Source organism: Mobula birostris, chromosome 16 (genome assembly GCF_030028105.1).
Source record: "Mobula birostris isolate sMobBir1 chromosome 16, sMobBir1.hap1, whole genome shotgun sequence".
Lineage (NCBI taxonomy): Eukaryota > Metazoa > Chordata > Chondrichthyes > Myliobatiformes > Myliobatidae > Mobula > Mobula birostris.
This window is the reverse complement of record NC_092385.1, coordinates 25,830,694-25,855,020: the sequence shown is the minus strand read 5'-3', so window position 1 is coordinate 25,855,020 and position 24,327 is coordinate 25,830,694. Positions and strand designations below refer to the sequence as shown.

At 43.1% G+C, this 24,327-nt stretch overlaps 1 protein-coding gene across 6 annotated transcripts in view; it reads right to left on the bottom strand.

The window, feature by feature from the left end:
* Window positions 1-5,302: 5,302 nt before the first annotated feature.
* The window catches only part of pxk (PX domain containing serine/threonine kinase), a 63,471-nt gene continuing 44,446 nt past the window's right edge, over window positions 5,303-24,327 (bottom strand). For 2 of the 6 annotated variants that reach the window (XM_072280468.1, XM_072280470.1), the window contains one exon: window positions 5,305-5,991. In XM_072280468.1, coding sequence (XP_072136569.1) covers window positions 5,801-5,991 — 191 coding nt within the window. In that variant the 3' untranslated portion in view covers window positions 5,305-5,800. The other 4 variants (XM_072280472.1, XM_072280469.1, XM_072280467.1 and 1 more) reach the window with 3 other exon arrangements.

The window sequence follows — 24,327 nt, the reverse complement described above, 5'->3', positions numbered from 1 at the left end:
TGAATGAGAAATTGTTTTTGAGGCACCACTGAGCTAGATTTTCAATCTTCATCCTATATGCTGATTCCTCACCACCTTTAATTCAGCCAACAACAGTAGTGTTGTCAGCAAACTTAATGGCATTGGAGCTGTGCTTAGCCTCACAGTCATAAATATAAAGCAAGTAGAGCAGGGGGCTAAGCACACAGTCTTGTGATATTCTTGTGCGAATGGAGATTGTGGGGAAGAATCTGCCAATCCAAACTGCCTGGTGTCTGCAAGTGAGGAAATTGAGGATCCAATTCCACAAGGAGGTTTTGAGGCCAAAGTCTTGAAGAATTTGAGGGGATGATGGTATTGAATGCCAAGATGTAGTCAATGAAGAGCATCCTGATGTATGCATCTTCAATGGCCAGATGTTCCTGGCTTGAGTGAAGAGCCAATGAAGTGGCTTCTGCTGTTGCCCTGTTGTAACAGTAGGCAAATTGGAGCGGATTAAAGTCATTTCTCAGGCAGTAGTTTGTAATGTTTCATCACTAACCTTGCAAAACACTTCATCACAGAGAATGTTGTAAGTGCAACTGGACGATCATCGTTGAGGCACTTGCCCCTCCAGCCAGCTTCCTCAAAATTTTGGGAGGGCGGTCTTTGGACCCTGATGCTTTCAGCTTACTATTGCCAATTTTTTTTTGAGGCCTTTTATCGTGGATCTGTTCTGCATTAATTCTGAAAGTTTTTCTTGCATCTTTCATGGAGATGGACGCATTTAATTTCAGTCTCATCTTTTTTTCTCCCCCAATAAAATTTACTGTTTTCATCAGCCAGAAACTCTTTTTGCTCCAGTTTTCATTTTTCATGGACAAAAATACCTAGATGATGGTTTCAATACTAAGAATAGGATTAAATCCAGGATCTTGTGCCAGTTAAAACAACTGAGCTAAGGTCAAGGTCAAGTGGCAATAAGCTCCCTAAATCAGAGGCTTATGGAGAAGAGAAGTTATAAGCCGTGTCTCCCCTCTCTCATTATGGGCAATGTGAGATCGCTGGGTAATAAAATAGATGAACTGACGGCGCTTGTCAGGAGTCAGAGAACATTCCGGGAGAGCAGTGTCATGTGCTTCACTGAGATGTGGCTGCACGAGGACATACCCGATCAAAGCGGTTCCATAGAGGGCTTCCAGACCGTGCGAGCTGACCGTAATTGCGCTGAGAGCGGTAAGCGTAAAGGAGGGGGGCTTGCTGTTCTGGTAAATAACAGATGGTGCAATCCTGGGCATATTACAATCAAGGAACGTGTTTGTAGCCCGGATAGTGAACTTTTTGCTGTTGGACTCCAGCCATATTATTTGCCAAGAGAAATCTCACACGCAATTGAGGTTGTTGTGTACATACCTCCCTCTGCCAACCCGACGTCGGTGTGTAACATCATTTACACTGTCATAGCCAGATTACGAACCCAGCACCCGAGTGCCCTCATTACCATCTCGGGTGACTTCAACCAGGTTACCATGGCTAGAACACTGCCCAACTTCACGCAGTATGTGAGCTGTACAACCAGAGGGGAGAGGACTCTGGATTTGATGTATGCTAACATTAAGGATGCATACAGCTCCTCTCCCCTCCCCCCATTGGGAAGGTCATTTCACAACCTGGTGCATCTAAAACCCTGCTACGTGCCTCTGGTGAAGAGTAAACCTGCAACCTTGAGGACAGTGAGGAAATGGTCGGAGGAGGCTTATGAGGCGCTCCAGGGTTGTTTTGAGGTGACAAACTGGCAGGCACTCTGTGAGCCACATGGAGAGGATATTGATGGACTCACAGAATGCATCACTGATTACATCAACTTCTGTGTGGACTGCAAAGTTCCGACAAGAACTGTCCTTTGTTATTCAAATTACAAGCCATGGGTGACAAAGGACATTAAGGACATCCTGAACGCTAAAAAGAGGGTGTTTAGAGATGGAAATAGGGAGGAGCTGAGGGCAATACAGAGGGACCTGAAAGCCAGGATTTCTCCAGTGCATTCAACACCATCTGCCCTGTTCTGCTGGGGGAGAAGCTGACAGCGATGCAGGTGGATGCTTTCCTGGTGTCATGGATTCTTGATTACCTAACTGGCAGGCCACAGTACGTGTGCTTGCAACACTGTGTGTCCGACAGAGTGATCAGCAGCACTGGGGCTCCACAGGGGACTGTCTTGTCTCCCTTTCTCTTCACCATTTACACCTCGGACTTCAACTACTGCACAGAGTCTTGTCATCTTCAGAAGTTTTCTGATGACTCTGCCATAGTTGGATGCATCAGCAAGGGAGATGAGGCTGAGTACAGGGCTACGGTAGGAAACTTTGTCACATGGTGTGAGCAGGATTATCTGCAGCTTAATGTGAAAAAGACTAAGGAGCTGGTGGTAGACCTGAGAAGGGCTAAGGCACCGGTGACCCCTGTTTCCATCCAGGGGGTCAGTGTGGACATGGTGGAGGATTACAAATACCTGGGGATACGAATTGACAATAAACTGGACTGGTCAAAGAACACTGTGGCTGTCTACAAGAAGGGTCAGAGCCGTCTCTATTTCCTGAGGAGACTGAGGTCCTTTAACATCTGTCGGACGATGCTGAGTATGTTCTATGAGTCTGTGGTGGCCAGTGTGATCATGTTTGCCGTTGTGTGCTGGGGTAGCAGGCTGAGGGTAGCAGATGCCAACAGAATCAACAAGCTCATTCGTAAGGCCAGTGATGTTGTGGGGATGGAACTGGACTCTCTCACGGTGGTGTCTGAAAAGAGGATGCTGTCGAAGTTGCATGCCATCTTGGACAATGTCTCCCATCCACTACATAATGGACTGGTTGGGCACAGGAGTACATTCAGCCAGAGACTCATTCCACCGAGATGCAACACAGAGCGTCATAGGAAGTCATTCCTGCCTGTGGCCATCAAACTTTACAACTCCTCCCTTGGAGGGTCAGATGCCCCGAGCCAATAGGCTGGTCCTGGACTTATTTTCTGGCGTAATTTACATATTACTACTTAATTATTTATGGTTCTATCACTATTTAACTATTTAAGGTGCAACTGTAATGAAAACCAATTTCCCTCGGGATCAATAAAGTATGACTATGACTAAATACATCAGTGGGCATTAACTATTTTAAATTCAAAGTTACTCCATAATGTGAAATGTTACGTGTTTCAAGAATGATGTTACATTGAAACTGGATTTGTTATCACGATCAGTAGGAATAAATCAGATAAAGATTCTCTAGTACCTCATGTCCCTGAATAACACCAGGTAAATTTGGGGTATTTGTCAGTATTTTTTTGACTCTGCATCTTAGATTGGGATGCAGAACAGAAATAACCAGAACTTACTGTGGCTATTAGAATAATGCAATTAAACTAATGGATAAGTTGCCTACTTTAAATAATTATCACCCATAGACCAGCAAAATATGACTGAACATAGTTTTGTTTCTTGATGGTTGTAATTAATGTGGAAAAATAAATCTTAGTGACAAACTACCTTTGGGTAATAGATTTATTTTTAAAATAATGGATCCATATACAGTGGCATGCAGAAGTTTGGGCACCCCGGTCAAAATTTCTGTTACTGTGAATAGTTAAGTGAGTAGAAGATGAACTGATCTTCAAAAGTCATAAATTTAAAGATGAAACATTTGTTTCAACATTTTAAGCAAGATTAGTGTATTATTTTTGTTTTCTACAATTTTAGAGTGAAAAAAAGGAGCACCATGCAAAAGTTTGGGCACCCCGAGAGATTTGAGCTCTCAGATAACTTTTACCAAGGTCTCAGATCTTAATTAGCTTGTTAGGGCTATGGTTGTTCACAGTCATCGTTAAGAAAGGCCAGGTGATGCAAATTTCAAAGCTTTATCAATACCCTGACTCCTCAAACCTTGTCCCAACAATCAGCAGCCATGGACTCCTCTAAGCAGCTGCCTAGCACTCTGAAAATTAAAATAACTAATGCCCACAAAGCAGGAGAAGGCTGTAAGAAGATAGCAAAGCATTTTCAGGTAGCCGTTTCCTTTGTTCGTAATGTAATTAAAAAATGGCAATTAACAGGAACGGTGGAGGTTAAGTTGAGGTCTGGAAGACCAAGAAAACTTACTAAGAGAACTGCTCATAGGATTGCTAGAAAGGCAAATCAAAACCCCCGTTTGACTGCAAAAGACCTTCAGGAAGATTTAGCAGACTCTGGAGTGGTGGTTCACTGTTCTACTGTTCAGCGACACCTTCACAAATATGACCTTCATGGAAGAGTCACCAGAAGAAAACCTTTCCTGCGTCCTCACCACAAAATTCAGCGTCAGAAGTTTGCAAAGGAACATCTAAACAAGCCTGATGCATTTTGGAAACAAGTCCTGTGGACTGATGAAGTTAAAATAGAACTTTTTGGTCACAATGAGCAGAGGTATGTTTGGAGAAAAAAGGGTGCAGAATTTCATGAAAAGAACATCTTTCCAACTGTTAAGCACGGGGGTGGATCAATCATGCTTTGGGCTTGTGTTGCAGCCAGCGGCACGGGGAACATTTCACTGGTGGAGGGAAGAATGAATTCAATTAAACACTAGCAAATTCTGGAAGCAAACATCACACAGTCTGTAAACAAGCTGAAGATGAAAAGAAAACGGCTTCTACAACAGGATAATGATCCCAAACACACTTCAAAATCCACAATGGACGACCTCAAGAGGCACAAGCTGAAGGTTTTGCCATGGCCCTCACAGTCCCCTGACCTAAACATCATCGAAAATCTGTGAATAGACCTCAAAAGAGCAGTGCATGCAAGACGGCTCAAGAATCTCACAGAACTAGAAGCCTTTTGCAAGGAAGAATGGGCAAAAATCCCCCAAACAAGAATTGAAAGACTCTTAGCCGGCTACAGAAAGCATTTACAAGCTGTGATACTTGCCAAAGGGGGTGTTACTTAGTACTGCCATGCAGGGTGCCCAAACTTTTGCTTCGGGCCCTTTTCCTTTTTTGTTATTTTGAAACTGTAAAAGATGGAAATAAAATAAGTAATCATGCTTAAGATATTGAAGAAATGTGTTGTCTTTAACTTTATGCCTTTTGCAAATCAGGTCATCTTTTGACCAGGGGTGCCCAAACTTTTGCATATCACTGTAGGAAGACTCAGTTTCTTCTGTCAGTGGGCCTCAGCTAAGAAATGAAAACTGATGTATTTCCATTATGTGACCTTGCTTTACCTCAGCTTTACCTGAGCCTTAAACTGTTTGTTTACAAAGGTGCTCTAAATTACATTTTCAAAACAGACACCTGAGAATGGTGATTGCCAAGACAATTATTTTAATAAAATATTAAATGAATATCTAGTCATTGTTTACAAGAAATTTGTACATATACTATGAAAATTTTCTGCATAGAAATGGCTGTTTCTTTGTTTATACAGTAAAACAAATCTTTAAAGTGCACTTCAGAAAATCCAAGGTTAGAATACAGTCAAACTACAGCAATTTCTTAAGATACATTATTGCAAATTAGATTGCTGCCATTTTTGTATTATCTCAATGTTAAATTATTGCAGATCACTGGCTCCACAGTTAAGTCCACACTACAAGTGCTTAATGAGAGTAACCTTTAGAAACATAACTATGACCACAAGGGGGTGAAGTATGCCCATAAGGAAAACACATTGGCTGCAATATACTGTCGATTCATTATAAGCAGGTGCTTTTAAAAGGAATGATTGTCCTGTACATTAGCTCAAAACTCTTGTCCCAAATACACAGCTGGCATATTTTATCTTGCCAACTTCAGTTTAGTATTCAAATATGATGTATTATTTGATTATGGGGGTGCTGCGATCACATGTTGTTGTAGGCTTCAAGTGACCCTTTTTAAAGTTTTGAATTGAGTTGAGTAAGGCTCCTCTGCCTGTACCATTGGCAGCAGGGATGGGTTCAGATGGAAGTTCAATCTCACGCTTTTGAGACGGGGGAAGAGATGGCGCTGGAGGGACTGAAGAAACTCCTGCAGGTATGAAAAAAAGTTTAAGTAAATTCTCAAGTTGAAGATTTGATCACGAGCCAAGTTAAAACTTGCCAAGTCAAAATAAAAAGAACTGCAAAGGTGGCTAATATTCATGAGCCAGCATCTGTAAAGAAATTAAGTTAGCACTGTATTTGTTCACCGTTAACAAAAGCACTGAAAAGTCAATTTTTCTTTTGCAGATGCTTTCTCGAGTACTATACTTCGCTGATTAGGAAAACTATATTTTGCTTATTATGAAAACTCCACAAACTTACCCCTTTTTCTTTAAGCACAGTAGTTAAAGTACAGGTCAACCTGTCAGCTGATTTAGTAAAGCGTTTCTACACACAAATAATATTTAAACAGATTTTCCTTCTGCTCAATGAACAGTGTGCGCACGAGTAATTAAACTTCATTACCACCAATTTAAGGCTATTTGATGGGCATTCATCATTATATTAAGTACCATTTTCCTCTCATTGGTATGCTATTTTGGTATGTGTTAACTTCATGTAATTTACAATAATGCAGACAAAAACAGAGCACCTAAGGGATATTAATAACAATTGTCTTCAAAATAAGAATTTTTTAAAAGCCAATTTTCCTTTTGATATATGGACCTCATTCAAAACTTAGTTGCTTAAATTAATTTCATAGGATGAGAACCTGAATAATTAAATTGTGTAGCAGGTTGCTCCTCTGATATTTACTTTGAAAACTGGTGCAAGTACCTGATAACACAAGAAAATGAAAAGTAATTTGTGAAACCAGGGTCATTTTGTTCTTTGTTGCTTTCTCAAAATTTGTTTTATATTACTTATAATTGGTCTACACAGAAGTTTCAAATGGACACAAACGTAGTTGAAGAAAGTCTGCAAGTATTTGCGATTTTTGCCAGCTGTTAAAAGGAACTGCAGTATGATACGCACTTTAAAGCCCAAAATAATCCTGTTATTAACAAAACAGGCAAAATACTAATGTACATAAACATACAATCACTAAATGGCAACAGATTTAATCACAGCCTGAACAAGGTAAATAAGAAACTGCACCACCTTCACACAAGGATCCTTTTTAGATTTAATAAGACTGGATGGAATTTTCCTATTCCTTTATCTATCAAATGCAACAACTTCTAAGAGCTAAATCTGAATGTGATTACTTGCTTCATTTTAGTCATTTCCATTATTTTAAAATTATAACTATTAGATTATTTTATACAGCTCTTTTTCACTCCACTCCCACAAATAAAATTATTGGAATATCTCTTGTTAAATCAAAGAGGGCAATTTACAATATTAAGTTCTACTTACAATAGAATTAATCAAACCTTTAGAAATATTGAACAAGTTATCAAAATCAGAAATAATGTGCTGTATAGTTTGAATTTAAATAGAAACCCATACTTTCAGTAATTAATGAGATCTGAGGTTGCATTTGCTTTTAATCTAGAAATAGGTTATCAACTTAATCATAACGAGTTGTTAGTACAAGGTTTGGAAAGTTGAACCTTTAAATATGAAAACAGTAAAGAGTATTTTGGAATGCAATCCAGAATAAGAGGAAAGAGATTAAAAACTTGGATGAATCTCTTGTGAAAAGTGACAAAGTGACATTCCACAAGCACTCCATTCTATTGCCATAAATCCTCGTAATTGATCAGTTTAATCCAACAGCTGTGTAGAATATTAAGGCATACAAATTAGTAAAGTATCTAAGGCCTTAATATAAAATAAGCAAATAAAAACATTTCTGAAAAAAGAACACCAAAATAGTGTTTTTTTTATGATGGGAGCCATATTCATCCTATGAACACATTCAACCATGTAAGCAAAATCTTAGAAGTTTGAACCAAATGTCTATCCAAATTAGTCACTGGGGAAAATGCAAAGGCTTCTACCCATCTAGAGCAACAAAAAACTTGGGAAGGCACTTAATTAAAATTTACCTGCAATCTACAAGCAAACATTATGTGAAACTATTAGGTTTTGTTGGCAATACATGTAAGTAATACAACAAATTTACACCTTCTATAACTAATTCTTTCCAGCTGACAATCAACCATCTAATATCACATTTCCTCCTCTGCAAGAAAATTGCTCCTATTGATCCATACACTAATCTATTTTATTCCACTATACAACTCTTCCAAATTTGCAGTGACCACAGATGCATTTCAAGTTCTTAAGTGCATTCATCACAGCCAACTCTTTAAACCTAACTTCCTCTTACACTTCCTTTTCTGACCAATATGACTTACTTAGTAGATGTATGCATTTCCTCCTTAAGTACAAATGAGGACTATATTAACATGTATGAGAACACATACCTATCATCTATCCAAATTACTGAGGAGCAATAAATCCCTATCACCATCTCAGTCTTCCTCTATCCTTCAAACATCCCCACAGTCTATTTTTTCACTCCTGCAAAACAACTGTTTTCTATTGTTCCAATTCCAGATATCCAGTTCTTCTAAAAGTCAACTTTTCATATAGGGCACACCTTTCAAGATCTTTACCTTTCTTCCTCCACTTCAGTGCCACAATGTCATTGAAATCTGTCCTATATATACCCTTCACAGCTGCAAAAATACTTGCAAGTAACTTACAGACTTCTTTGAAACTCACGGTGCCTTTGGGCCTTCATTCACTGAACAGCAACTGTAGTTACTAGATTTGCTTAACCACTTCCTTGCCTCAGTTTTCAAAAACTAAATATTTAACAGAGAGCTATCTATTAATAGGCCTACTTCAATGACCCAATTCATAATAGTTTAGACTCACACCACTCCAGAGTGACTGCATTATATCTTCAACCTCCTTGCTCACCACCAAATCCACTTCACTCCAGGATCATATAGAAATTAATCCCAAGCTTCTTTTCTCCACAGCTTCTACAACTGTTATTCTTACATTTTTTTAAAAAAAACTCCATCTATATAATCTTATCCAAAACTAAAAATCCCTCAAATACTTCTAACATTATAGCCTGCACCTTATCATTGGTGGCTACTCTGTCACCCATCTTGGCCTCATAATTTACAATTCCCTCATCTAATTCCTGCTAAGACTCCGCTTTCATACACCAAAGATCTGATTACCTCGCCAAGATTTCTTTTGCAAGATATTTATTTCTTTTAAATAACAGACAGCGCATGTAACCTCATGCATTGTGTTGAAGCCACCGTATAAATTGCTTGTTTTTGGCATTTGCTGTAGAAGCTCAAAGAACTGCTACACAGAAAGGTGAACTTGTCAGCAAAGACAATCTCAGCGTGAGTCACTGCATTCCCAAGAGTGGAATAACAGGAAAAATTAGACATTAAAAGAATCCAGTAAGCAGGATTCAGTGACAAATACATAAATCTGATTAAAATAGATTCTACCCCATCCAAAGTGATTGTGATGCAACAACAAACTGATTCACCTTGATGACTGTGACCTCTTTCAGCAACCTTTAAGTTTTTAGGGTGGTCTACATTACCCCAAAGTCAGGCTCAAAATGGTGTGTGCTCTACAGCAAAGACAGCATAGAAAGAAAGAAGCAATAAGTCATTACCATGAATTAAACCTGGACATTATAACATGCAAACAATGATATTCAGGCAACTGATGGGTTACCAAAGAGAACTAAGTTACATATGTATTACATAAAGGGGTCATACAGTTCTGTGCAAGTTTCTTGTGTTCCTTCCCAACCAACTTTTACCTCTTAGGAACATCAACATCTAGAAGTGCAACCCCAGTCAGTCACAGTAAACACCACTTACATAACTGCTGCCTTTTCTGTTCTGAACAGAATGTGCAGCCAATGCATAGCACAGGATTAATTTGATGCATACTGTATGTTCTAAAGGAGAATCACTGGTGAGAAAGTTACCAGTTCATTCAATAATTTTTCCTCAGAACCATCCAAGAAATCAGGCAATGATAAAACATTTTCCTTCCACAGATACTGTATGACTGCTTAATGTTTCCCTCAGAAACCTACCTTTCCCAAATGACCATAAATTGCACTTTATAACTATGAACTAATCATAAAAATGTGTTGGCGCGTGGCCAAGTGGTTAAGGCGTTCGTCTAGTGATTTGAAGATCGCTAGTTCGAGCCTTGGCTGAGGCAGCACGTGTCCTTGAGCAAGGCACTTGACCACACATTGCTCTGCAATGACACCGGTGCCAAGCTGTATGGGTCCTAATGCCCTTCCCTTGGACAACATCGGTGGCGTGGAGAGGGGAGACTTGCAGCATGGGCAACTGCTGGTCTTCCATACAACCTTGCCCAGGCCTGTGCCCTGGAAACCTTCCAAGGCGCAAATCCATGGTCTCATGAGACTAACAGATGATATAAATCATAAAAATAAATTTTACCCTGCTAGTGATTATCATTGATAACTTCAAAATACCTGACTTTAGTGCTTTTGCATGGAGAAACAGGACAAAATAAGTATATTTCCATGGTATTTTCATCTGCCAGCCTAGCATCCAGTCTAGTAAAAGATACTGATTTTGCTTATTTAAATAGAACTGTCCTATTTAATGCCAGGGGATAAGTGCACACACTCCCATTTGTTCATCCTTGTAATCATTTATTTAAGTGGTAATTTACATAAGTGGAGGCTATTGCAGTAACTGAGGCAAGAAATGTATTATTAACCCAACTGACTCAATGGGTAAATCCACAATATGGCATACTACGGAACAAACCTGGATAGCTCCATATGAAAGTGCTTTCCTCAACAATATCATTTGACTAATGGAGGATAGGACATTGAGATCATCCTCTTCTTCTATGTCTGGCCCATGGGTAGTGTCCTGCTGTTGATAGGCACTGTGGCCTGTGCCAAATAAAAAACCCAATGTACAATCAGGTGATACTGCCTCAGCTCTAAAATGGTTACTGTTTGACAGACTTTTAGCATGTATTATTACCTTCTTAAGAAAGAGTGCCAAAACAGTCACACATACAAACACAACCCCCTTAAAGAAATTGTCTTCTAAATGCAGGAATAACCACTAATTAATATTGTGCTACAACACTACTATAACCCCACTCTTTTGGAATGCCATTAATAGCCAAGAATCTCACTTCCCATCTTAAAAGAATTGATCCTAACATCTCAATTACTACCCTAATTCTAATTTTTAAAAAAATGAAGCTTCTACTTTTGCTGTAAACAAAATAAAAACGATAACCCAGTCGGCAAGGTTTTTTGATCGTGTAATCATCGAATTTATAACCCCCCATTCATGGGATAAACCAGATCGGAGGGTTGAAAAGGTTTTATAGACCACTTCCATCAAGCAGCTGGTATATAAGAGTTCAACAAATAGTAATATTGATAATATGATTGGAATGAAATAAGGTAACCTGCTCCATCGACAACCTAACTGATGACCTAAGAAAAATACATTGGTATTAATTAGAGAACAAATTAGTTTTTTATTTCTTAATGCTAGAAGTTGCCGATTCCTGGCACACCAGTGATAAATTATTCATTAGAAAGGAAAAAACAATTAGAAGCAAGAACATGTAAAGGAAATCATTACATTGTTTAAAATTTGCTACGGTCAGATTTTTGAAATTTGGTTTACAGAAAACATTATGCCTTTTAGGGTTACACAAAGACAGATCTTCTGTCATTAAGAATGAAAGACGAAAAAACAATGAAATTCAACAAGACATGAACGAAGCAGGGACTATACTGCTGCTTTAACACTGATAGCACCCGAGATACTTAACTGCGAGAAACCTAGTATTCCTGAATGGTAGGTAGCATAAACTATAGTTGCTTGGAAAATCTTCCGAAAAACCATAATAAATTATTAGCAACGATGAACCAGATTTTAAACATAATGCGATTGACTAGTGCTACATAACAATACGTCAGTATACAAGTTAACACCATATGCTAGTACAGCACATTCTGCAACTGAAGCTGTGCCGTTCAGTGGACAACTTATTTGTTCTTGGCTATTATACACAATTATTTTGAATCTTTAATGCATAATCTAGGGGTTTTTTAAGATGACTTTCAAATAAGACCATTAGTCTTATTTAATTAGGCATTTTGCCTATTGAGTCTGCTCCACCTTTCCATCACAGCTGATTTATTATCCCTCTCAACCCCGCTCTCCAGCTTTTTCCTGTAACCTTTAATGCTCTGACTAATCAAGAACCTATCAACCTCCGCTTTAAATATACCCAGTGACTTGACCTCCACAGCCATCTGTGGCAATAAATTCCATAGATTTACTCCCCTTTAGCTGGCTGACCTGTTCCTAATGGACGTCCGTCTGTTCTGAGACTGCGTCTTCTGGTACTAGACTCCCTCCACTGCAGAAAACATCCTCACCACAACCACTCTATGTCTTTCAATATCAATAGGTTTTCAATGATTCCACCCCATTCTTCTGAACTCCAGTGAATATAGGCCCAGAGTCATCAAATGCTCCTCATATGTTAACCCTTCATTAATGGAATCATTCTCATGAACCTCCTCTAGACCCTCTCGAATGTTAGCACATCTTTTCTTAAATAAGGGGCCCAACACTACTCTTAATACTCCCAAGTGTGGTCTGACCAATGACTTATAAAACCTCAGCATTACACCGTTGCTTTTATATTCTAATCCTCTTGAAATGAATGCTAACATTGCACTTGCCTTCCTTACCACCGACTCAACCTTCTAGCTAACATTTAGGGAATCAAGGGTACTCCCAAATCCGTCTGCACTTTGATTTTTAATTTTTCTCCCTATTTAGAAAACAGTCTATGCCTTTATTCCCTCCACCAAAGTGCATGACCATACACTTCCCTACACTATATTCCATCTGGCATTTTTCCATTCTCCAAATCTGTCCAAGTCCTTCCACAGACTACCTGCTTCTTCAACACTATGAGGCTATCAGGCAGGAAATTGGAAGCTTAAGTTGGGAACAGATGTTCTCAGGGAGAAGTATGAAAGAAATGTGGCAAATGTTCAGGGGATATTTGTGTCGAGTTCTGCATAGGTATGTTCCAATGAGACAGGGAAGTTATGGTAGGGTACAGGATCCGTAGTGTACAAAGGCTGTGATAAGTCTCGTCAAGGAGAAAAGAAAAGCTTACAAAAGGTTCAGAGAGCTAGGTAATGTTAGAGATCTAGAAGATTGTAAGGATAACAGGAAGGAGTTTAAGAAGGAAATTAGGAGAGCCAGAAGGGGCCATGAGAAGGCTTTGGCAGGCAGGATTAAGGAAAACCCCGAGACATTCTACAAGTACGTGAAGAGCATGAGAATAAGACATGAAAGAATAGCACCTATCAAGTGTGACAGTGGGAAAGTGTGTATGGAACCGGAGGAAATAGCAGAGGTACTTAATGAATACTTTACTTCAGTATTCACTATGGAAAAGGATCTTGGTGATTGTAGTGATGACTTGCAGCAGACTGAAAAGCTTGAGCATGTAGGTATTAAGAAAGAGGTTGTGCTGGAGCTTTTGGAAAGCATCAAGTTGGATAAGTCGCTGGGACTGGATAGGTTCCAGAAGACTGGAGGGTTGCGGATGTTGTTCCTTTATTCAAGAAAGGGAGTAGAGATAGCCCAGGAAATTATAGACCAGTGAGTCTTACTTCAGTGGTTGGTAAGCTGATAGAGAAGATCCTGACAGGCAGGATTTATGAACATTTGGAGAGGTATAATATGATTAGGAATAGTCAGTATGGCTTTGTCAAGGACAGGTCATGCCTTACGAACCTGATTGAATTTTTTGAGGATGTGACTAAACACATTGATGAAGGAAGAGCAGTAGATATAATGTATATGGATTTCTGCAAGGCATTTGATAAGGTACCCCATGCAAGGCTTATTGAGAAAGTAAGGAGGCATGGGATCCAAGGGGACATTGCTTTGTGGATCCAGAACTGGTTTGCCCACAGAAGGCAAAAAGTGGTTGTAGACAGGCCATTTTCTGCATGGACGTCAGTGACCAGTGGTGTGCCTCAGGGATCTGTTCTGGGACCCTTGCTGTTTGTGATTTTTATAAATGACCTGGATGAGGAAGTGGAGGGATGGGTTAGTAAATTTGCTGATGACACAAAGGTTGGAGGTGTTGTGGATAGTGTGGAGGGCTGTCAGAGGTTACAGCGGGGCACTGATAGGATGCAAAACTGGGCTGAGAAGTGGCAGATGGAGTTCAACCCAGATAAGTGTGAAGGTTCATTTTGGTAGGTCAAATATGATGACAGAATATAGTATTAATGTTGAGACTCTTGGCAGTGTGTAGGATCAGAGGGATCTTGGGGTCCGAGTCCATAGGACGCTCAAAGCGGCTCACAGGTTGACTCCGTGGTTAAGAAGGCATACGGTGTATTGGCCTTCATCAATCGTGAAATTGAACTTAGGAGCCGAGAGGTAATGTTGCAGCTATGTAGGACCCTGGTCAGACCCCACTTGGAGTACTGTGCTCAATTCTGGTTGCCTCACTACAGGAAGGATGTGGAAGCCATAGAAGGGGTGCAGAGGAGATTTACAAGGATGTTCAAGCAACACACATAAAAGTTGCTGGTGAACGCAGCAGGCCAGGCAGCATCTCTAGGAAGAGGTACAGTTGACGTTTTGAGCCGAGACCCTTCGTCAGGACTAACTGAAAGAAGAGCTAGTAAGAGATTTGAAAGTGGGAGGGGGAAGGGGAGATCCGAAATGATAGGAGAAGACAGGAGAGAGGGATGGAGCCAAGAGCTGGACAGTTGATTGGCAAAAGGGATATGAGAGGATCATGGGACAGGAGGCCTAGGGAGAAAGAAAAGGGGGATCCTCTCATATCCCTTTTGCCAATCACCTGTCCAGCTCTTGGCTCCATCCCTCCCCCTCCTGTCTTCTCCTATCATTTCAGCTCTCCCTCTCCCACTTTCAAGTCTCTTACTAGCTCTTCTTTCAGTTAGTCCTGACGAAGGGTCTCGGCCCGAAATGTCGACTGTGCCTCTTCCTGGAGATGCTGCCTGGCCTGCTGTGTCCACCAGCAACTTTTATGTGTGTTGCTTGAAATTAAAGCATCTGCAGATTTCCTCATGTTTGCGTTTACAAGGATGTTGCCCGGATTGGGGAGCGTGCCTTATGAAAACAGGTTGAGTGAACTCGGCCTTTTCTCCTTGAAGCGACGGAGGATGAGAGGTGACCTGATAGAGGTGTATAAGATGACGAGAGCCATTGATCGTGTGGATAGTCCGAGGCCTTTTTCCCAGGGCTGAAATGGTTGTCCCAAGAGGACACAGATTTAAGGTGCTGGGGAGTAGGTACAGAGGAGGTGTCAGGGGTAAGTTTTTTTACTCAGGGAGTGGTGAGTGCGTGGAATGGGCTGCTGGCAATGGTGGTAGAGGCGGATACGATAGGGTCTTTTAAGAGACTTTTGGATACGTACATGGAGCTTAGAAAAATAGAGGGCTATGGGTAAGCCTGGTAATTTCTAAGGTAGGGACACGTTTGGCACAACTTTGTGGGCCGAAGGGCCTGTATTGTGCTATAGGTTTTCTATGTTTCTGTGCCCTCCCCCTATCATTTGCAAGCTTAGCCACAAAGCCATCAATTTTGTCATTCAAATCATTGACATGTAACGTGAAAAGAAGCAGTCCCAACACCAGCTCCTGCGGAACACCACTAGTCACTAGCAGCCCAACAGAACAGGCCCCCTTTATTCCCATTCTTTGCCACCTGCCAGTCAGCCAAATCATTTATCCATGCTGGTACTTGGCAAAGAAGGAGAGATGATTACATAACTAAAACAGTGAAAAGAATGGGTTTTAAGGAGGAGCAAAAAAAAAAAAATGAGAGGATAGTGCCACTGAATAGGACAAAAGTATGAACAATCTAGTACAAGAGTAACAGAAGTGGCATTAATAACAATGGTGACAAGGAGCGAAGAAATGGGCTACAATCTCTCCACTCTTAAACTTAATAGATATGGAACATGCTCAACCAGAAATGGAAAGTAAACAGAGGACAGAAGTAATGAAAGGGTAATGAAAGACATTCAACATTAAAGCAGTGTATCATCAGATCACATGAAGGTTGCCTGTAAGAGATTGGTTCAAAGTTAAATCCTTGGAAAATTTTAATGGAATTGATTTGAACATCCAGACTAGAATTTTTTTGAAACTGAATGAATGCAGAATACTGTAACTAAGCAAAAGTAGCCCACTGAGATGTATATCGTAGGATCAGAATTCCAGAATGGATGCTGCCATCGGGCACATCAAGTACTTAATAGCCTCACAAAAGAGCAATCCAATTAGCACCAACATCTTCTCCCTCCAGAGCCTGGAATATTTTTTTTTTACCAGATACTTATCCAAATCTTTTGGAGTGTTAGAATTGAATTTCCCTCCTTTACTGTTCTAGACATGCATTCCATATCCTATCACTTTTGGTTAACTCACCAATCCTTTGCTAGTTCCATGCCCCCTAATTCTTAATGTTTCCACTAATGGAGACAATTTCACTCTTTCCACCTGTTCACATGATTTGACATGTCCCTTTGCGAGCTCCCCAGGATCGCCTTTGGTCTAAGGAGTACAACCCGAGCTTCTTCACTATATCCACATAAATTCCTAATCCCTGGAAGAATTTCAGTAAATCTCTTCAGCATTTTTTCCAACACCTTTCCAAATGACAGTGCCCAGAAATACACATAAGACTGTACTTGTGTCGGAGCCTGTTTTCTAAAGGCTTTTGATTTTCTTGCTTTGGTACTCTCTGCTTCCAGAAGCCACTGAGTTCTTTCATTTGTAGAAACAAACTACTTTACCAACCTCCCTTGCTGTTTCAACTAATGCACTTCTATCTTTATAAAACTTTGCCTTCCACTTTGTGTTAAAGCCCAATCCATCAAAACATCTATATTTCTGTCCATTATTATGCTTCAGATGATTCAATATGCCTCCATCAGCAAATCTGGAAATTGCGTCGTACCGAACCAAGTCCAAATCATTAACATTTACATTAAGCGGCCCTAAAAAAAAATCGAACCCTGGCAGAATTCACAGTATACTAATCTTGAATCCAAAAATCCTTTCACTATTACTAGTTTTTTTCCTTAGATAGTCAACCTTCCATCCATACTGCTAAGTCTCATTTATTCCATATCCTTCATCCTTGACATTGCTCAAATGTTTCTTAACTGCCCGATGTAGTGCTTGGCCTTGTCGAAGACTGCAGAATGACAATAATGCAAATGTGACCAGTGCAACACACTGAAGTCTTCAAAGGAAAAGATGCTTATAAAGAACTACAGTTGCACTGCTCAAAAATACCTGTATGAAAGTCAGCAGACATTAACTGCCTGCCTTTTCTAATAGCTTGCAGTTTAATAGAATTGAAGTCATAATTGCCTTTTTAAAAATTCATGCATGAAATAACCTAATAAGCAGGTGTAACCATGCAGATTGTAATATAATAGACTTTGAAGTGATTATGAAGAATATGCAAGGGTTTAGAGAATCAAAAATTCAAGGAAGAATCTACCTCATGATAAATCAACTTTACATTAATTAACTGTCTGCATGGCAAAAGATCCAAAGACAGAAGAAGCTGTGCAGACATTGCTGCTGGTTTCCTGCTAGTAGTACCTTCTGTGTTAATACAATTCCTAACACATGCCTACTTCATCTCAATACAAATGCCTACTTCAATGATAAACTGTAAGATTTTGTAAGGATGAATTTTGCAACACAGGTCTAGAATCTACAACTGTTAGTTACTAACAGGAACTCTTCAACCTAGAAAAGTATGAGGAGATTAACTTTGGAAGGTCGAATTTGAAGGCAGAATACAGGGTTAATGGCAGGACTCTTAACCATGTGGAGGTACAGAGGAATCTAGGGATTCACATCCATAGAACCCTCAAAGTTGCAACTTAAGATGATAGGTTTGAATGGTACATTGGCCTTCAGTGGATTGAGATGCTTATAAAGATGATTCAGGGGATTGAGTTCAAGAGCTATGAGGTAATTGCAGCTCTATAAAATCCCAGTTAGACTCCACTTGTGTTCAGGTCATTATCGGAAAGATATGGAAGTTTTCGAGAGCATGCAGAGGAGATTTACCAAGGTGCTGCTTGGATTAGGGAGCATGTCTTATGAGAATAGGTTGAGGGAACTAGGGCTTTACACTTTGAAGTGGAGAGCAGAGGTGACTTGATAGAGATGTACAAGAGGCATAGATTGAGTGGCACATGGATGATAGAAGAATAGAAGACTATGTAGGAGGAAAGGATTAGATTGGTCCTAAAGTAGGATAAACATTCGGCAAACATTGCGGATTGAAAAACCCATACTGTGCTGTAATGTTCTATGTTCTATACAAATACAGTAGTAATACACAAAAGCTATCATTTTAGATTATAAAAAACATTGCGAAAATTCAAACCCTGAAACTATAGTATTGTGGCGACCCACTTTCTGGCACACACGAACCGGCTCACAACAGCGCGTGCAGGCAGAGGGCCGGCCCCAAAAAGGGCGCCAGGCCATCTTCACCAGCAGGGAGAAAATCCCGCGCGCGGAAAGGGTCTGGGAATATGCATTCCCCACAGCAGTCCCGCCCCAGGGAGGGCGGGAACGGGAAGGCTTTAAAGCAGGCTGCGAAGTCTGAATAAACCTCTTTCATCGCAACTCCAACTCACCAACTCCGTGTGGTTATTCTAGCGCTGTGTGTAACATACCGCTACAATTGGTGACCCCGACGGCCCAAACGATATTTGGACCAGAGATGACCGACGCTGTATCTATTCACGCAGTTTCGTTAAAACTGCCAAGCTTCTGGACGCTGCGACCCCAATTATGGTTCGAACAAGCAGAAGCACAATTCCACATTCGGCAGATAACCTCGGAGTCCATTCGCTACTACTACGTGCTGAGCTCTCTCGACCAGGAGACAGCTGCACAAGTTAAGGAGTTTATACAGTCGCCCCCGGAGGACGGCAAATACACAGCATTCAAAGCTCTGCTCATAAGGACTTTCGGACTCTCACGGCGTGAACGAGCACGCCGCTTAATGCACCTGGATGGTTTGGGAGACAGGCCGCCGTCAGCATTAATGAACGAGATGCTGGCCCTGGCTGAAGGACACAAACCCTGCCTCATGTTTGAGCAGGCGTTCCTAGAGCAACTGCCCGAGGACATATGCCTGCTGCTGTCCGACGCAGATTTCAGCAACCCCCGGGAGGTGGCGGCCCGAGCAGATGTGCTGTGGAATGCCAGGAAAGAGAGAGGGGCGCCCGTCGCACAGATCACCAAGCCGCGTGCCCAACGACAGACCAGACCAGGCCCGGCAGCAGAGCCTACAAAACCCAGCGACGGGAGTGAGGAGCCCAACAAACAATGGTGTTTCTACCACCAGCGGTGGGGCACAGAGGCCCGCCGCTGCAGACCACCCTGCAAATTCCCGGGAAACGCCAGGGCCAGCCGCCGCTGATGGCTACGGCGGCTGGCCATCAGGACAGCCTCCTGTACATCTGGGACAAGCAGTCGGGACGCCGCTTTTTGGTCGACACCAGAGCGGAGATCAGCGTCTTACCTCCAACGAGTTACAACACCCGCAACAGAGAACCGGGACCCACCCTGAGGGCTGCAAATGGCAGCACAATACGAACCTACGGCACCCGCACGGTGCGGCTACAGTTCAGCTCCAGCCGGTTCACGTGGGACTTCACACTGGCCGCCGTGGCCCAACCACTCCTGGGGGCGGATTTTCTGCAAGCCCACAACCTGCTGGTCGACCTGCAAGGGAAGCGATTAGTCCACGCCAAGACTTTTCAAACGTTCTCCCTGGGTGAAGCACAGTTGCCAGCCCCACACCTGGGCTCCATCACGCTGTCCGATGACGAATTCACCAGGGTCCTGGCGGATTTCCCATCAGTACTGACACCGCAGTTCACGGCAGCCATGCCCAGACACGGAGTACAGCACCACATCCCGACTCAGGGACCACCCCTCCACGCCCGTGCTCGAAGGCTTCCCCCGGACAAGCTCCGACTGGCGAAGGAGGAGTTCAAGAAGATGGAGGAATTAGGGATCATACGACGGTCCGACAGCCCATGGGCCTCCCCACTTCACATGGTGCCCAAGGCAACGGGGGGCTGGAGACCATGCGGTGACTACCGCAGACTGAACGAGGCTACAACGCCAGACCGCTACCCTGTGCTGCACATTCAAGACTTCGCAGCAAACCTACACAGCGCAAGGATCTTTTCCAAGGTAGACCTCGTCCGGGGATACCATCAAATCCCTGTACATCCGGACGACATCCCCAAAACAGCACTTATTACCCCGTTCGGACTTTTCGAATTCCTCCGAATGCCATTTGGTCTAAAGACTGCCGCACAGACGTTCCAGCGGCTAATGGACGCGGTGGGACGCGACCTGGACTTTGCATTCATCTATTTGGACGACTTCCTCATAGCCAGCAGTAGTCGGCAGGAGCATCTGTCCCACCTCCGCCAGCTCTACTCCCGCCTGAGCGAATTCGGCCTTACAATCAACCCAGCCAAATGCCAGTTCGGACTCGACACCATCGACTTCCTGGGCCACAGGATTACTAAAGACGGGGCAACCCCGCTGCCCGCCAAGGTAGACGCGGTCCACAACTTCCCCCGACCCAACACTATCAAAGGCCTGCAGGAATTCGTGGGTATGGTGAATTTCTACCACCGTTTCCTCCCCTCAGCAGCCCGAACCATGCGACCCCTGTTCACTCTAATGCCGGGTAAGGGCAAGGACGTTACCTGGGACGAAGAGGCCGCAACCGCTTTCGTTAAAACCAGAGGCCTTGGCAAACGCCGCAATGCTAGTGCACCCCAGAACGGACGTTCCTACTGCCCTCACAGTGGACGCATCCAACACAGCGGTCGGTGGAGTGCTGGAACAACTCATCGAGGGTCGCTGGCAACCCCTGGCGTTCTTCAGCAAACACCTACGACCACCCGAACTCAAATACAGTGCTTTCGACCGGGAGCTATTGGCACTATGCCTGGCAATCCGGCATTTCAGGTACTTCTTAGAAGGTAGGCCCTTCACCGCGTTCACAGACCACAAACTGCTTACCTTTGCATTCATGAAGGTGTCCGACCCCTGGTTGTCCCGCCAGCAGCGACATCTGTCCTACAACTCCGAGTACACGACGGACATCCGGCATGTCTCTGGAAAGGACAACGTCGTGGCGGACGCACTTTCCAGACCGACCATGCAGGCCCTGTCGCAGGGGGTGGACTATGCAGCGCTGGCAGAGGCACAGCAGGCAGACGCTGAGATCCCCAGTTACAGGACTGCAGTCTTCGGTTTGCAGCTCCAAGACCTCCCCGTAGGCCCAGGCGAGAGGACCCTACTATGTGACGTAGCTACTGGCCAACTCCGCCCCGTCGTCCCAGCAGCCTGGCACCAGCGGGTTTTCGAGTCCATTCACAACTTAGCGCACCCCTCCATCAGGACAACCGTCCGGCTGGTCGCCAACAGGTTCGTGTGGCATGGACTGCGTAAACAGGTCAGTGAATGGGCCAAAACGTGCATGCAGTGCCAAACGGCCAAGGTGCAGCGGCATACCAAGGCTCCGCCGCAGCGGTTTGAACCCATCGACCGGAGGTTCGACCAAATCCATGTGGATATTGTGGGGCCCCTGCCAGTGTCACAAGGAGCGCGGTACCTCCTAACTATGATAGACCGGTTCACCAGATGGCCAGAGGCAGTCCCGCTCACCGACACCACCTCCGAATCCTGCGCCCGAGCACTGATCGCAACCTGGGTAGCCCGCTTCAGGGTACCGGCCCACATTACCTCTGACAGGGGCGCCCAGTTCACCTCCAGTCTGTGGTCAGGTATGGCCAACCTTTTAGGATCTCAGCTACACCACACAACTGCCTACCACCCACAGTCGAACGGACTAGTGGAGCGCTTCCACCGTCACCTGAAATCGGCTCTCATGGCCTGCCTGGAGGGGCCTAACTGGGTGGATGAGCTTCCCTGGGTCCTGCTCGGAATCCGCACGGCACCCAAAGAGGATCTGCACACCTCGTTGGCCAAGTTGGTGTACGGCGCACCCCTGGTAGTCCCAGGAGAGTTCATACCTGCCCCAAGGGGGCAAGAGGAAGAACCCACAGCAGTCCTGGACAGACTACGGGAGAGGCTCGGTAACCTGGCCCCCATCCCCACTTCACAGCACGGACAGAGCCCGACCTGCGTACCCAAAGACCTGCAGAACTGTAAGTTTCTTTTTGTACGACGGGGCAGACACCGGGCACAGCTACAGTGGCCCTACGAGGGGCTGTTTAAGGTGATCAGGAACAACGGGTCCACGTTCGTGCTGGACATTGGGGGGAGAGAGGAAGTTTTCACAGTGGACTGACTCAAACCGGCCCATGTGGACTTGGCGCAGCCGGTCCAGGCTCAGGCACTGCGGCGCAGGGGCAGACCTCCCAAACAGAGGCCGATCCAGACTGTGGACATTGGGAGAGGTATCGCCAGTTCTGGGGGGGGGGGGGGGGGGGGGTTATGTGGCAACCCACTTTCTGGCACACGCGAACCGGCTCACAACAGCGCGTGCAGAGGGCCGGCCCCAAAAAGGGCGCCAGGCCATCTTCACCAGCAGGGGGAAAATCCCACGCGCTGAAAGGGTCTCGAAATATGCATTCCCCACAGCAGTCCCGCCCCAGGGAGGGCGGGAACGGGAAGGCTTTAAAGCAGGCCGCGAAGTCTGAATAAACCTCTTTCATCGCAACTCCAACTCACCGACTCCGTGTGGTTATTCTAGCACTGTGCGTAACACACCGCTACAGTATGCTGAATTTTTTTTTTGTTAACTTTCATGGTTTGGACACCAGTAGAAAAGTCAGTATTTATTGCCTGTCTCTAACTATGCTTCAGGCAGTGGTGGTGAGCTTCCATCTTGAACCAGCAATCTTTCAGTGCTCGAGGACAGGGAATGGTATAATTTAGACCACACAATGTTCAGGAACTCATAATATACTTTTATTCACTAAGCAGTGCAACTTGGAGGGGTATCTGCTGATAATAATGCTACCATGCACCCCTCACATTTGGGTTTGAGGTATTATTGGACTAACCAGGGCAAGGAACTGTAGTGCTTTTTGTAGACAGCACATATTGCAGCCACTATGCGCCAGTGATGGAGGGAATCAGTGTTCAAGATTGGTGATGGGATACTAATCATTGCTCTGGATGGACAGATAACAAAAGGGTTGCAAAGAAAGGATTCATGTCCAGTTCATACATCCATAATAGGCCAGGTTGCGTTTCATTGTGGACCTCCACAATTACTCCGGCTGTTCTCTGCTTCTTCAATGAGACAGTGAAGTATAGAAGTCAGATGCCAGAACATCTGACCTCTCAAACTTTTCTTATGACCTAATATGGGAACAGCAATAGGGTTAAATTTAGGGTTAGGCTTGGACTATATCAGTTCTGTCAAACATTTAAACCATGTCTAGTCTGCACTTTGCCTCATTTTGTGTCATATACCTGAAAATAAATAAACTGACCAATGTAAATCTTTCTAATAATGTCACATCAGAGACATTTCAGGAGCCAGAGTTCCAGATTATAACTACCCTTCAAGGAAGGAAGTACATTTGTTGATTTCATTCATAAATGATCTACAGAGCCTTATTACTTGAATCTGCTTGAGTAAATGGTTTCCTTCATTACTCATAATTAGATAATTCTGAACATTTTGATTAGATCAACCCTTAGATCTTTTCAACTGTTTTTGCAACCTCTCCTCATAATTTAATACTTTCAATCCTGTTTTCATTCTGGTGAATTTAGGCTGAATCAAACTTGCCACATTCTGAAATAAAGCAATGAACAGCAAAACATATTACAGAAAGAGAAAGATCAGGGGAGGATGGCAGAGACAATGAACAGGGAGGGAGAGATGCACATGTCGAGTCCAGTTCCTGACCTGAGCTTGCAGAGCACCCAGCAACACAATCATCTGCTAGCAAGAGTGGGTACATGAAACACTCAAGGGCTGATCAAAAACTTGATTCCTTTTCAGTCCTTCAACAATATCAACACTTAACACTTAGAGAAAAAAAACTGAATGGCTTCAATTATATTACATTAACTACAGGATTCAATTCAACTGTTCAATTATAATAAATATAGAATTATGAACATAGCAAAAAGCAACACAAGTTGGACAGCAAATTTATCAAGTTCCATGGATGGAAATTTAATTACAGTTTTTAAATCTTAAAAATTAATTACATTCTAAAATAAGACAGTTTGATGTTCAATATAAGGTTTTCTTGTTAAACACCATTCAAAATGACACTTTTTTTTAAAATC